This window comes from Bombina bombina, chromosome 9 (assembly GCF_027579735.1).
Source record: "Bombina bombina isolate aBomBom1 chromosome 9, aBomBom1.pri, whole genome shotgun sequence".
NCBI classification, from domain to species: domain Eukaryota; kingdom Metazoa; phylum Chordata; class Amphibia; order Anura; family Bombinatoridae; genus Bombina; species Bombina bombina.
This window is the reverse complement of record NC_069507.1, coordinates 2,275,768-2,291,259: the sequence shown is the minus strand read 5'-3', so window position 1 is coordinate 2,291,259 and position 15,492 is coordinate 2,275,768. Positions and strand designations below refer to the sequence as shown.

Here is a 15,492-nt window from a genome sequence, read left to right as displayed (position 1 = left end):
AAAAGGCCGTCTGGCACTGTGGGGCCGAGTCCGCCACCACGCTGTACAAAGTTCTACTACTACTTGTTATCTACTACTTGTTACCACTTATCCCTCACCTGACATGATGGATGGGGCCACCACTGTTAGATTGGATGCCACCACCGCTATTTTAACTGAGCTGTGGGCCATATTTGTACCTCGCCTGGATCGGCTCCTTTCTGCGTGCGCTGATTTGTGCGCAATGGTGCAATCGGCGGATCAACCTCTTCAGCTGAAGCAGCCCGACACCAGTCAAGGGGGCTCTGCTTTACAAAGTATCAACTCTGCTCACATCGTATGGGAGGCCAATAGCAGCTCCAACGATCAAGTCCCACCTCAGTCGAAAGAGACCGCAATAACAATAAGGGCCGGAGCGACTTCCTCTTACCTGCATCTACCAGATTCCGATATAGGGTCACGGCGGGACCCAGAGCCAGATATGCTGTTACCCTTAAAGCCTTCCCTGACATCTACTACAGATCCGGACGCAGGTTTGAGATCAAGCAACAGGGAAAATCTAGCCTACAATACCGCTAGCAAAATAGTGAGGGCGAGGGGATCTTGTTTTATATGTCATCAGATCATCAACACCAAGTATTGGGACAAGCTCAATCAGTATCTACTTGGCAAATCTGGCTTCTGGTACAGTTGTACGAAAAGTGGAGTCGGCTAGGGCATTACCTCTGACTCGTGCAGGACTGTCCATTTTACATGGGCGTATTTCACATGCTGCAAATCTTGAGTCTCTTGCTGAAAAACTCTGATTTCATTCACTATGAGACTCTGGATTATGTGAGGGTTATAGTTCAACAGTTTATTCACCTTTGCCATCTCGCTGAGAAGGGGATATTATGATTAATTCTTATGCTGCAGTGCATGTATACTGAGTACTACTATACTGAACTAACACCTTTAGGTTGCGTCGGACTACAGGACATTAAATAACAGCTGCATTCCGTACTTGGACAATATACCGAACTGTATGTAGCCCCCCCCTGAATGAGCATAAAATGTGGTCAAATGTTCGTTTATAACTTCCAGTTAAACATAGAGTTGTGACATGTCTTGCATCCTATTTAGAATCTTTATTCCTATTTTAGTCTGGGTCATTTTTCAGCTTATAGTAATGGGGGAATGTGGGTCTGATGCAATGCTCAATGTAACAACATAGTACGTGAGGCTCATACTACCGCCTCCATGTGTAGAACGCCTGTCATAGTTACATGATAATATGCTCCCATATCCTAACCACAACAACCACTGGGCTTGACTTTTATTTTGCTATTACCACAGATGTGAGTTTAACCCCTGCCCCTGTATTAAATATAAGCGCCGGACCTACATTCTCCAAAAAATAATCGGCCAATTTGCCAAGTTTCCTTACTATGTACCTGCAGTCTCCTCAGTTGCTTTTATTACAGTCCCCCCTGCTCCCCTGGACCCCACATAGTTTATCCGGGAAACCTATTTTATTTTGTTGTCTGAGAACGACACAAATGCATGTTATATTGCAGAAGATATATTTTCTTAAGGTGCGTGCTTATGAGCTATGTGCTTTTAATATTTGGAAATTTTGGAATGTTATTTTATTCTGTCAACATCTAACCTCCTGAAGTACAAACACTTCTCTTCTAATATCTCCCGTGTGCAAAAATTGATATACCATATGAATACCATCACTGACCTATTGTTGCACTAATGTTAATCTGTCATAACATGAATTATCCTGAGAGACAAGCAGAAAAGTAACTTATAGGATTGCATATACTTGCTGTGTTCCCCTTCTCCCTTATCATTCTACCCTTCCCTCTCCCCTGTCCCCCCCACAACCCCCCCTGTTATATGTTCGTTTGTTCATTTGTTAAAAATGTTAAAAACCCCAATATAGTGGTACAAACCCATATCTAACAGGACAATGGCTGCCTTATTGAAAGTCCTCAAAGCTTCATGTATGTTATAATAAGCTACCTGTATCGTTTTATTTGCCTTATTTGCTCACCCTGCGAGATGGGCTGCAGATATAACTTGTAACCTTGTACCCTTTATTGGTTATAAATAAAACTTTAAAAAAAAAAAATAACAAACTTTTGATTGAAGCAAGATAACAGCTACATTTCACCACTTTCCTCTTACTACCTCCATGCTTGTTGAGAGTTGCAAGAGAATGACTGGATATGGCAGTTGGGGGAGGAGCTATATAGCAGCTCTGCTGTGGGTGATCCTCTTGCAACTTCCTGTTGGGAAGGAGAATATCCCACAAGTAATGGATGATCCGTGGACTGGATACACCTTATAAGAGAAAAAACCCTGTCAGCACCTTGCTACAACTCTGCTGTGGCGCCTACCTGCCCTTAGGGGACGAAAATATGAGGATAAAGCTTCATTTAGGCTCCAGGAGACTACCAGGACCTCTGGAGATGCTGCTTGCTGCCTGTCTGTATAACTAGATGCGCAACTGAGGCGTGAAAATAGGCCCCGCCCATCTCACTCGATGTTGCTGGGGCCTAAACCAAATCCATAAAGCCCTGTTTATAGACTATGTGTGTTCTAAAAACCCTTAAATAAGCCAAATGAACCCTCAACAGATGTCCCATCATAAAATAAAAAAAACATTTTACTCCCAGACACACAAACGTTTGCAAATATAACATCAAACTGAGTGCCCATGAAATTAGCCCATTATGTAAGCTAGTAATGCCCCTTATTAAACTAGGATTACTGCTTACCCTTCCCCTAATGGGGATACTGTCAGCCTTTCTGAGTTAACACAGTCTCTGCAGAAAAAATGAATGAACATACCTCATTGCTGTATAGCAAGAAATCGTTCCTCACACTGAAGTTTTCCTGTACTGCTCAGCTCATGTGGGAACAGCAATGGACCTTAGTTACAAATGCTAAGATCATCATCCTCCAGGCAGAAATCTTCATCTATATCCTGCCTGAGAGTAAATAGTACAACACCGGTACCATTTAAAATAATAAACTCTTGATTGAAGATAAAATAAAAACAGTTTAACACCTCTTCTCTTTACCCTTCCTGCTTAGAGCCAGCAAAGAGAATGACTGGGGGGTGGAGTTAAGGGGAGAGCTATATAGACAGCTCTGCTGTGGTGCTCTCTTTGCTACTTCCTGTCAGGAAGGACAATATCCCACAAGTTAGGATGAATCCGTGGACTCGGTACATCATGCAAAAGAAAGAGCTTTTACGTTTATTAGAAGGTGGAAATGCAGACAAAGCCTTCTGAATAGAATCAGTAAGAAATTCTTTAAAATTCATAGGTATATCATGTACATTAGAAGTTGAAGGAGCTGCAACTGGCAATGTACTATTACTGATGGACACACTATCTGCATGTAAAAGTTTATTATGACAACTATTACAAATGACATTCGGCGAAATAATTTCCACAATCGTACAACAAATGCACTTAGCTTTGGTAGAACCGATGTCAGGCAGCAATGTTCCAGCAGAAACTTCTGAGGGAGGATCAGATTGAGTCATCTTGCAAAATGTAAAAGAAAAAACAACATATAAAGCAAAATTATCAATTTCCTTATATGACAGTTTCAGGAATGGGAAAAAAATGCAAATAGCATAGCCCTCTGATAAAGAAAAAGGCTAAAGGCAAACATCAATGGCGTATTGAAATAGTAAATGAAAAAGTTTGGCGCCAAGTATGACGCACAACGTAACTGGAAACTTTTTTGGCGCCAATAATAACTGGAAATGACACACTCGCGTCACTAATGACGCAACCGTGTGTAAGGCTTCGGCGTCAAGAATGACGCAATAAAGTTTAGCATTTGACGAACCCGCTGGCCCGCAATTTGCAAGAAGTAGTCAATTGAAAAAAAGACTAAACCCCAGGTAAGAAAAAAATGTTTATATTCCCCAAATATGAAACGGACAGTCTGCAGAAGGAAATACATGAACCTGACTCATGGCAAATATAAGTACAATACATATATTTAGAACTTTATATAAATGCATAAAGTGACAAACCATAGCTGAGGTGTCTTAAGAAATAAAAAACATAATTTATGTAAGAACTTACCTGATAAATTCATTTCTTTCATATTAGCAAGAGTCCATGAGCTAGTGACGTATGGGATATACATTCCTACCAGGAGGAGCAAAGTTTCCCAAACCTCAAAATGCCTATAAATACACCCCTCACCACACCCACAAATCAGTTTAACGCATAGCCAAGAAGTGGGGTGATAAGAAAAAAGTGCGAAAGCATAAAAAAATAAGGAATTGGAATAATTGTGCTTTATACAAAAAAATCATAACCACCACAAAAAGGGTGGGCCTCATGGACTCTTGCTAATATGAAAGAAATGAATTTATCAGGTAAGTTCTTACATAAATTATGTTTTCTTTCATGTAATTAGCAAGAGTCCATGAGCTAGTGACGTATGGGATAATGACTACCCAAGATGTGGATCTTCCACGCAAGAGTCACTAGAGAGGGAGGGATAAAATAAAGACAGCCAATTCCACTGAAAATAATCCACACCCAAAACAAAGTTTAAATCTTATAATGAAAAAAACTGAAATGATAAGCAGAAGAATTAAACTGAAACAGCTGCCTGAAGTACTTTTCTATCAAAAACTGCTTCAGAAGAAGAAAACACATCAAAATGGTAGAATTTAGTAAAAGTATTCAAAGAAGACCAAGTTGCTGCTTTGCAAATCTGATCAACCGAAGCTTCATTCCTAAACGCCCAGGAAGTAGAAACTGACCTAGTAGAATGAGCTGTAATCCTTTGAGGCGGAGTTTTACCCGACTCGACATAAGCATGATGAATCAAAGACTTTAACCAAGACGCCAAAGAAATGGCAGAGGCCTTCTGACCTTTCCTAGAACCGGAAAAGATAACAAATAGACTAGAAGTCTTTCGGAAATTTTTAGTAGCTTCAACATAATATTTCAAAGCTCTAACTACATCCAAAGAATACAACGATCTTTCCTTAGAATTCTTAGGATTAGGACACAATGAAGGAACCACAATTTCTCTACTAATGTTGTTAGAATTCACAACCTTAGGTAAAAATTTAAAAGAAGTTCGCAACACCGCCTTATCCTGATGAAAAATCAGAAAAGGAGACTCACAAGAAAGAGCAGATAATTCAGAAACTCTTCTAGCAGAAGAGATGGCCAAAAGAAACAAAACTTTCCAAGAAAGTAATTTAATGTCCAGCAAATGCATAGGTTCAAACGGAGGAGCTTGAAGAGCCCCCAGAACCAAATTCAAACTCCAAGGAAGAGAAATTGACTTAATAACAGGTTTTATACGAACCAAAGCCTGTACAAAACAATGAATATCAAGGAAGACTAGCAATCTTTCTGTGGAAAAGAACAGAAAGAGCAGAGATTTGTCCTTTCAAGGAACTTGCAGACAAACCTTTATCCAAACCATCCTGAAGAAACTGTAAAATTCTAGGAATTCTAAAAGAATGCCAAGAAAAATGATGAGAAAAACACCAAGAAATGTAAATCTTCCAGACTCGATAATATATCTTCCTAGATACAGATTTACGAGCCTGTAACATAGTATTAATTACTGAGTCAGAGAAACCTCTATGACTGACAATCAAGCGTTCAATCTCCATACCTTCAAATTTAAGGATTTGAGATCCTGATGGAAAAAAGGACCTTGCGATAGAAGGTCTGGTCTTAATGGAAGAGTCCACGGTTGGCAAGTGGCCATCCAGACAAGATCCGCATACCAAAACCTGTGAGGCCATGCTGGAGCCACCAGCAGAACAAACGAGCACTCCTTTAGAAACTTGGAAATCCCTCTTGGAAGGAGAACTAGAGGCGGAAAGATATAGGCAGGATGATATTTCCAAGGAAGTGACAATGCATCCACTGCCTCCGCCTGAGGATCCCTGGATCTGGACAGATACCTGGGAAGTTTCTTGTTTAGATGAGAAGCCATCAGATCCATTTCTGGAAGTCCCCACATTTGAACAATCTGAAGAAATACCTCTGGGTGAAGAGACCATTCGCCCGGATGCAACGTTTGGCGACTGAGATAATCCGCTTCCCAATTGTCTATACCTGGTATATGAACCGCAGAAATTAGACAGGAGCTGGATTCCGCCCATACCAGTATTCGAGATACTTCTTTCATAGCCAGAGGACTGTGAGTCCCTCCTTGATGATTGACATATGCCACGGTTGTGACATTGTCCGTCTGAAAACAAATGATCGACTCTCTCTTTAGATGAGGCCATGACTGAAGAGCTCTGAAAATTGCACGGAGTTCCAAAATGTTGATTGGTAATCTCACCTCCTGAGATTCCCAAACCCCTTGTGCTGTCAGAGACCCCCAAACAGCTCCCCAACCTGTCAGACTTGCATCTGTTGAAATCACAGTCCAGGTCGGAACAAAAAAAGAAGCCCCCTGAACTAAACGATGGTGGTCTGTCCACCACGTCAGAGAGTGTCGTACAATCGGTTTTAAAGATATTAATTGAGATATCTTTGTATAATCCCTGCACCACTGGTTCAGCATACAGAGCTGAAGAGGTCGCATGTGAAAACGAGCAAAGGGGATCGCGTCCGATGCAGCAGTCATAAGACCTAGAATTTCCATGCATAAGGCTACCGAAAGGAATGATTGAGACTGAAGGTTTCGACAAGCTGAAATCAATTTTAGATGTCTCTTGTCTGTCAGAGACAGAGTCATGGACACTGAATCTATCTGGAAACCTAAAAAAGGTTACCCTTGTCTGAGGAATCAATGAACTTTTTGGTAAATTGATCCTCCAACCATGTTCTTGAAGAAACAATACAAGTCGATTCGTATGAGATTCTGCTAAATGTGAAGACTGAGCAAGTACCAAGATATCGTCCAAATAAGGAAATACCACAATACCCTGTTCTCTGATTACAGACAGAAGGGCACCGAGAACCTTTGTAAAAATCCTTGGAGCTGTTGCTAGGCCAAACGGCAGAGCCACAAACTGGTAATGCTTGTCTAGGAAAGAGAATCTCAGAAACTGATAGTGATCTGGATGAATAGGAATATGCAGATATGCATCCTGTAAATCTATTGTGGACATATAATGCCCTTGCTGAACAAAAGGCAGAATAGTCCTTATAGTTACCATTTTGAATGTTGGTATCCTTACATAATGATTCAATATTTTTAAATCCAGAACTGGTCTGAAGGAATTCTCCTTCTTTGGTACAATGAAGAGATTTGAGTAAAACCCCAGCCCCTGTTCCAAAACTGGAACTGGCACAATTACTCCAGCTAACTCTAGATCTGAAACACATTTCAGAAATGCTTGAGCCTTCACTGGATTTACTGGGACACGGGAAAGAAAAAATCTTCTTGCAGGAGGCCTTATCTTGAAGCCTATTCTGTACCCTTGTGAAACAATGTTCTGAATCCAAAGGTTGTGAATCGAATTGATCCAAATTTCTTTGAACAATCGTAATCTGCCCCCTACCAGCTGGGCTGGAATGAGGGCCGCACCTTCATGTTGACTTGGGAGCTGGCTTTGGCTTTCTAAAAGGCTTGGATTTATTCCAGACTGGAGATGGTTTCCAAACTGATACCGCTCCTGTAGGGGAAGGATCAGGCTTTTGTTCCTTATTGTGACGAAAGGAACGAAAACGATTAGTAGACCTAAATTTACCTTTAGATTTTTTATCCTGTGGTAAAAAAGTTCCTTTCCCCCCAACAACAGTTGAAATAATGGAATCCAACTGTGAACCAAATAATTTATTACCCTGGAAAGAAAGGGAAAGCAAAGTTGACTTGGAAGACATATCAGCATTCCAAGTTTTAAGCCATAAAGCTCTTCTAGCTAAATTAGCTAGAGACATATACCTGACATCAACCCTAATGATATCAAAGATGGCATCACAAATAAAATTATTAGCATGTTGAAGAAGATTAACAATGCTATGAGAATTATGATCTGTTACTTGCTGCGCTAAAGCTTCCAACCAAAAAGTTGAAGCTGCAGCAACATCCGCTAAAGATATAGCAGGTCTAAGAAGATTACCTGAACATAAGTAAGCTTTTCTTAGAAAGGATTCAATTTTCCTATCTAAAGGATCCTTAAAGGAAGTACTATCTGCCGTAGGAATAGTAGTACGTTTAGCAAGAGAAGAGATAGCCCCATCAACCTTAGGGATTTTGTCCCAAAACTCTAATCTGTCAGATGGCACAGGATATAATTGCTTAAAACGTTTAGAAGGAGTAAAAGAATTACCCAAATTATTCCATTCCCTGGAAATGATCCATTTTAAATAAATATGAAGATTTATCAGCATCAACCTCTGAAACAGAATCCTCTGAACCAGAGGAATCATTATCAGAATGATGATGTTCATTTAAAAATTCATCTGAAAAATGAGAAGTTTTAAAAGACCTTTTACGTTTACTAGAAGGAGGAATAACAGACATAGCCTTCTTAATGGATTTAGAAACAAAATCTCTTATGTTATCAGGAACACTCTGAGTATTAGATGTTGACTGAACAGCAACAGGTAATGTAACATTACTAAAGGAAATATTATCTGCATTAACAAGTTTGACATTCAGTACAAACAACAGCTGGAGGAACAGATACCACAAGTTTACAGCAAATACACTTAACTTTGGTAGATCCAGCATCAGGCAGCGATTTTCCTGAAGTATCTTCTGATTCAGGATTAATCTGAGACATCTTGCAATATGTAAAAGAAAAAACAACATATAAAGCAAAATTGATCAAATTCCTTAAATGACAGTTTCAGGAATGGGAAAAAATGCCAGTGAACAAGCTTCTAGTAACCAGAAGCAAATAAACAATGAGACTTAAATAATGTGGAGACAATAATGACGCCCATATTTTTTGGCGCCAAAAAAGACGCCCACATTATTTGGCGCCTAAATGCTTTTAGCGTCAAAAATGACGCCACATCCGGTAACGCCAACATTTTTGGCGCAAAAACGTCAAAAATGACGCAACTTCCGGCGACAAGTATGACGCCGGAAATAACAAAGAAAATTTTTTTTGCGCCAAAAAAGTCAGCGCCAAGAATGACGCAATAAAATGAAGCATTTTCAGCCCCCGCGAGCCTAACAGCCCACAGGGAAAAAAGTCAAATTTTAAGGTAAGAAAATTGATTATTCAAATGCATTATCCCAAATAATGAAACTGACTGTCTGAAATAAGGAATATTGAACATCCTGAATCAAGGCAAATAAATGTTTAAACACAAATATTTAGAACTTTATATAAAAGTGCCCAACCATAGCTTAGAGTGTCACAAAAATAAGACTTACTTACCCCAGGACACTCATCTACATGTAGTAGAAAGCCAAACCAGTACTGAAACGAGAATCAGTAGAGGTAATGGTATATATAAGAGTATATCGTCGATCTGAAAAGGGAGGTAAGAGATGAATCTCTACGACCGATAACAGAGAACCTATGAAATAGACCCCGTAGAAGGAGATCATTGAATTCAAATAGGCAATACTCTCTTCACATCCCTCTGACATTCACTGCACGCTGAGAGGAAAACCGGGCTCCAACCTGCTGCGGAGCGCATATCAACGTAGAATCTAGCACAAACTTACTTCACCACCTCCACAGGAGGCAAAGTTTGTAAAACTGATTTGTGGGTGTGGTGAGGGGTGTATTTATAGGCATTTTGAGGTTTGGGAAACTTTGCCCCTCCTGGTAGGAATGTATATCCCATACGTCACTAGCTCATGGACTCTTGCTTATTACATGAAAGAAATATACTTACCAAAAGACACCCATCCAAATATAGCAGATAGCCAAACCAGTACTGAAACAGATATCAGCAGAGGTAATGGTAAATTGAGAGTATATCGTCGATCTGAAAAGGGAGGTAGGAGATGAATCTCTACGACCAATAACAGAGAACTTACGAAATAGACCCCCGTTAGGGAAATCATCGTATTCAATAAGTGATACTCCCTTCACGTCCCTCTGACATTCGCTGTACTCTGAGAGGAATCGGGCTTCAACAATGCTGAGAAGCGCATATCAACGTAGAAATCTTAGCACAAACTTACTTCACCACCTCCATAGGAGGCAAAGTTTGTAAAACTGAATTGTGGGTGTGGTGAGGGATGTATTTATAGGCATTTTGAGGTTTGGGAAACTTTGCCCCTCCTGGTAGGATTGTATACCCCATACGTCACTAGCTCATGGACTCTTGCCAATTACATGAAAGAAAGGGACTTCCCCTCAGAGGACTTTAGCCACAGCTCTTCCAGGTCTGACAGCTTCATCCAGACATCTGACAGGGACCTGAGGTAGAAAGGAAAGCAGTGTAAACTCAACACTGGTTGCCAGGTGGGGGTGTTGGCATACATTGTTAAAAAGAGGACAGAGAAGTTCCCTGCAATATTAAACAGCTACCAATACTCTTACTAAGAGGTTTACATGGACACAGCACAAACTCCAGCCCTGTCTTGAAAGGGAAACTACCCATAAAAGGACTACATTTCTTCAGAGCACCATCTTCATCTTCACCTCCTCCTAGTTACAGAGGCAAAGAATGACTGGGGAGTATGGGTAGTGGGCAGATTCTTAAGCTCTGTTTGGGGTGCCTTTGCCTCTTCCCAGTGGCCAGGTGGTGAATTTCTTAACAGTAATAAATGGAATTGTGGATTCTCCATACCATTGGAAAGAAACCACAAATAATCTGAAGGCATGACAGAAACAAACACTTAACTCTATGTTGCACAATATAGACACCATAAAACATGTATGTATGTATGTATGTAGTTACCTTTAGAAAGTGCAAGAGAATGGTGATAGCCACAAGCAACCTGGACAATCTGTATTTCAGATAAACTCTTTATATTTCTAGGGAAGAAAACAAAGGCATATTAATTTCAGTGCATCGACAACAATACTGACATTTAAATGTTGAAAACATAAATTTATACCTGAGAAATCAATGGCATACTACATACAACATAGTTAGATTGCTTATCTTTTAGATTTATTTTTCTACTTCAGCTACAAAATTAGACAAGTTCTGGCGAAGAGAAATGCATGCTTTCCTTACTTCATTTGCATCTGTATTCTGTTTGTGTTGCTACTCTTAACAAGAGTAACTTATGTCCAGTTATAGTTATCACATGAAATTTTTTGTATACACAAGCCTCATTCCATTTGCATTAGGCATTAGCACCAATGCAAGACAAAGACCACTGCAACAAATAAATAGCCTTTCTAACCTAGCTACTGAACACACAAGTTACAAACATACTTATCGAAATATCCATTTCTTGTTCACCAAGTAACACAAACAAGGAGTCATTCCCCTTTATGAGGAACTGACAGACACCCAAATCCCCTTCTTCATGTGATATATATCCCTCTTTCCCCTGTCAGATGCCTTTTCTATATAAAAAGCAGTGAATCAAAATCTAATGGATGAAAGCTAAGTGAGTACTACTCTTAGCAAATGGAGGTAAGATATAGAAACTTCAGAAAGCTTGAATTCTGGTTTATCTTGCCTCACTCTAGTAGCACTCACCAATGAGACCAAACAATTAAAGTTAAAAATAGAATTTAGGGTGGGCGTGTCCAAGCAGCGGCTCTAAACAGTCGGATCCTTCTCGAGCTCCGGGAGAAAAAGAAAATGTATGCTTACCTGATAAATGTGTTTCCTTTTAGACACGATGAGTCCACGGATTTCATCCTTACTTGTGGGATTACGCCTCCTGGTCAGCAGGAGGAGGCAAAGAGCACCACAGCAGAGCTGTATATATAGCTCTTCCCTTCCCTCCCACTCCAGTCATTCGACCGAAGTTAGGAAGAGAAAGGAAAAGCCAAGGTGCAGAGGTGTCTGAAGTTTACAAAAAATTAATAACCTGTCTCAGAGAACAGGGTGAGCATAAATTTTCTTTTCTTTTTAAAGACACGATGAGTCCACAGATTGCATCCTTACTTGTGGGATACAATACCAAAGCTAGAGTACACGGATGATAAGGGAGGGACAAGACAGGAAACCTAAACGGAAGGCACCACTGCTTGAAGAACCTTCCTCCCAAAAACAGCCGCAGCAGAGGCAAAAGTATTAAATTTGTAAAAATTAGAAAAAGTATGAAGAGAGGACCAAGTTGCAGCCTTGCAAATCTGTTCTACAGAAGCTTCATTTTTGAATGCCCATGAGAAAGCAACCGCCCTAGTGGAATGAGCCGTAATTCTCTCAGGAGGCTGCTGTCCAGTAGTCTCATAAGCAAAACGGATAATACTCCTCAGCTAAAAAGAGGTATCCGCAGCTTTCTGACCCTTACGTTTCCCAGAGAAAACGATAAACAAAGAAGACGATTGACGAAAGTCCTTAGTCGCTTGCAAATAAAACTTCAAAAGCACGGACCACGTCCGAATTATGCAAAAGACGTTCCTTTTGAGAAGGATTAGGAAAAACGAAGGAACAATAATCTCCTGATTAATGTTCCTGTCAGATACAACCTTAGGAAGAAAACCAAGTTTAGTACGTAAAACCACCTTATCCTAATGAAAAATAAGGTAAGGAGAATTATATTGCAATGCCGAAAGCTCAGACAGACACTCTCCGAGCTGAAGAAATGGCAACAAGAAACAAAACTTTCCAAGATAACTTAATATCTATGGAATGCATAGGCTCAAACGGAGCCCCTTGAAGAACTTTTAGAACTAAATTCAAACTTCATGGAGGAGCAATTGGTTTAAACACAGGCCTGATTCTAACCAAAGCCTGACAAAAAGACTGAACATATGGGACATCTGCCAGATGCTTGTGTAACAAAATAGACAAGGCAGAGATCTGACCCTTTAGGGAACTTGGCGATAAACCCTTCTCCAATCCTTCTTGGAGAAAACAGAATTTATGCTTACCTGATAAATTACTTTCTCCAATGGTGTGTCCAGTCCACGGCGCCATCCATAACTTGTGGGAATATTCTCTTCCCCAACAGGAAATGACAAAGAGCACAGCAAAAGCTGTCCATATAGTCCTTCCTAGGCTCCGCCCACCCCAGTCATTCGACCGACGGACAGGAGAAAAACAGGAGAAACCATAGGGTGCCGTGGTGACTGTAGTTAAAGAAAGAAATTCATCAAACCTGATTAAAAAACCAGGGCGGGCCGTGGACTGGACACACCGTTGGCGAAAGTAATTTATCAGGTAAGCATAAATTCTGTTTTCTCCAACATTGGTGTGTCCGGTCCACGGCCTCATCCATAACTTGTGGGAACCAATACCAAAGCTTTAGGACACGGATGAAGGGAGGGAGCCAATCAGGTTACCTAAACGGAAGGCACCACGGCTTGCAAAACCTTTCTCCCAAAAATAGCCTCCGAAGAAGCAAAAGTATCAAATTTGTAGAATTTGGCAAAAGTGTGCAGGGAAGACCAAGTCGCTGCCTTACATATCTGATCAACAGAAGCCTCGTTCTTGAAGGCCCATGTGGAAGCCACAGCCCTAGTAGAGTGAGCTGTGATGCGTTCGGGAGGCTGCCGTCCGGCAGTCTCATAAGCCAATCGGATGATGCTTTTCAGCCAAAAGGAAAGAGAGGTAGCAGTAGCTTTTTGACCTCTCCTCTTGCCAGAATAAACGACAAACAGAGAAGACGTTTGTCTGAAATCCTTTGTTGCTTCTAAATAGAACTTTAAAGCACAAACTACATCTAAATTGTATAACAAACGTTCCTTCTTTGAAACTGGATTCGGCCATAAAGAAGGCACAACTATTTCCTGGTTAATATTCTTGTTGGAAACAACCTTTGGAAGGAAACCAGGTTTAGTACGCAAAACAACCTTATCTGAATGGAACCCCAGATAGGGCGGATTACACTGCAGAGCAGATAACTCAGAAACTCTTCTAGCAGAAGAAATAGCAACCAAAAACAGAACTTTCCAAGATAACATCTTGATATCTATGGAATGTAGAGGTTCAAACGGAACCCCTTGAAGAACTGAAAGAACTAAGTTCAGACTCCAGGGAGGAGTCAAAGGTCTGTAAACAGGCTTGATCCTGACCAAAGCCTGAACAAAAGCTTGAACATCTGGCACAGCTGCCAGTCGTTTGTGTAACAAGACAGATAAAGCAGAAATCTGTCCCTTTAGAGAACTCGCTGATAATCCCTTATCCAAACCTTCTTGAAGTAAAGAAAGGATCCTAGGAATTTTGATCTTACTCCATGAGAATCCCTTGGATTCACACCAACAGATATATCTTTTCCATATTTTATGGTAAATTTTTCTAGTTACAGGTTTTCTGGCTTGTACCAGAGTATCTATCACAGAATCCGAAAATCCACGCTTAGATAAAATCAAGCGTTCAATTTCCAAACCGTCAGCTGGAGGGAAACTAGATTTGGATGTTCGAAAGGACCCTGTACTAGAAGATCCTGTCTCAAAGGTAGCTTCCATGGTGGAGCCGATGACATATTCACCAGGTCTGCATACCAAGTCCTGCGTGGCCACGCAGGAGCTATCAAGATCACCGAGGCCCTCTCCTGTTTGATCCTGGCTACCAGCCTGGGAATGAGAGGAAACGGTGGAAACACATAAGCTAGATTGAAGGCCCAAGGCGCTACTAATGCATCTACTAGAGTCGCCTTGGGATCCCTGGATCTGGACCCGTAGCAAGGAACCTTGAAGTTCTGACGAGACGCCATCAGATCCATGTCTGGAATGCCCCATAATTGAGTCAACTGGGCAAATATCTCCGGGTGGAGTTCCCACTCCCCCGGATGGAATGTCTGACGACTTGGATAATCCGCCTCCCAGTCATCCACTCCTGGGATGTGGATCGCAGATAGGTGGCTGGAGTGATCCTCCGCCCATTTTATGATTTTGGTCACTTCTCCCATCGCCAGGGAACTCCTTGTTCCCCCCTGATGGTTGATGTAAGCAACAGTCGTCATGTTGTCTGATTGGAATCTTATGAATCTGGCCTTTGCTAGTTGAGGCCAAGCCCTGAGAGTATTGAATATCGCTCTCAGTTCCAGAATGTTTATCGGGAGAAGAGACTCTTCCCGAGACTATAGACCCTGAGCTTTCAGGGAGTCCCAGACCGTGCCCCAGCCCACTAGACTGGCGTCGGTCGTGACGATGACCCACTCTGGTCTGCGGAAGCTCATTCCTGGGACAGGTGATCCTGGGTTAGCCACCAACGGAGTGAGTCTCTGGTCTTCTGATCTACTTGAATCACTGGAGACAAGTCTGTATAGTCCCCATTCCACTGTTTGAGCATGCACAGTTGTAATGGTCTTAGATGAATTTGCGCAAAAGGAACTATGTCCATTGCTGCAACCATCAACCCTACTACTTCCATGCACTGAGCTATGGAAGGCCGTAGAACAGAGTGAAGAACTTGACAAGCGTTTAGAAGCTTTGACTTTCTGACATCTGTCAGGAAAATCTTCATTTCTAAAGAATCTATTATTGTCCCCAAGAAAGGGACTCTTGTCGACGGAGAC

At 41.2% G+C, this 15,492-nt stretch overlaps 1 protein-coding gene across 1 annotated transcript in view; it reads right to left on the bottom strand.

Annotated features, from left to right (window-relative positions):
• Positions 1-15,492, bottom strand: part of LOC128639724 (probable E3 ubiquitin-protein ligase HERC4) — a 346,975-nt gene that overhangs the window by 263,359 nt on the left and 68,124 nt on the right. The window contains exon 4 of the mRNA XM_053691838.1: positions 10,803-10,879. Coding sequence (XP_053547813.1) covers positions 10,803-10,879 — 77 coding nt within the window. The remainder of the gene's footprint in view (positions 1-10,802; positions 10,880-15,492) is intronic.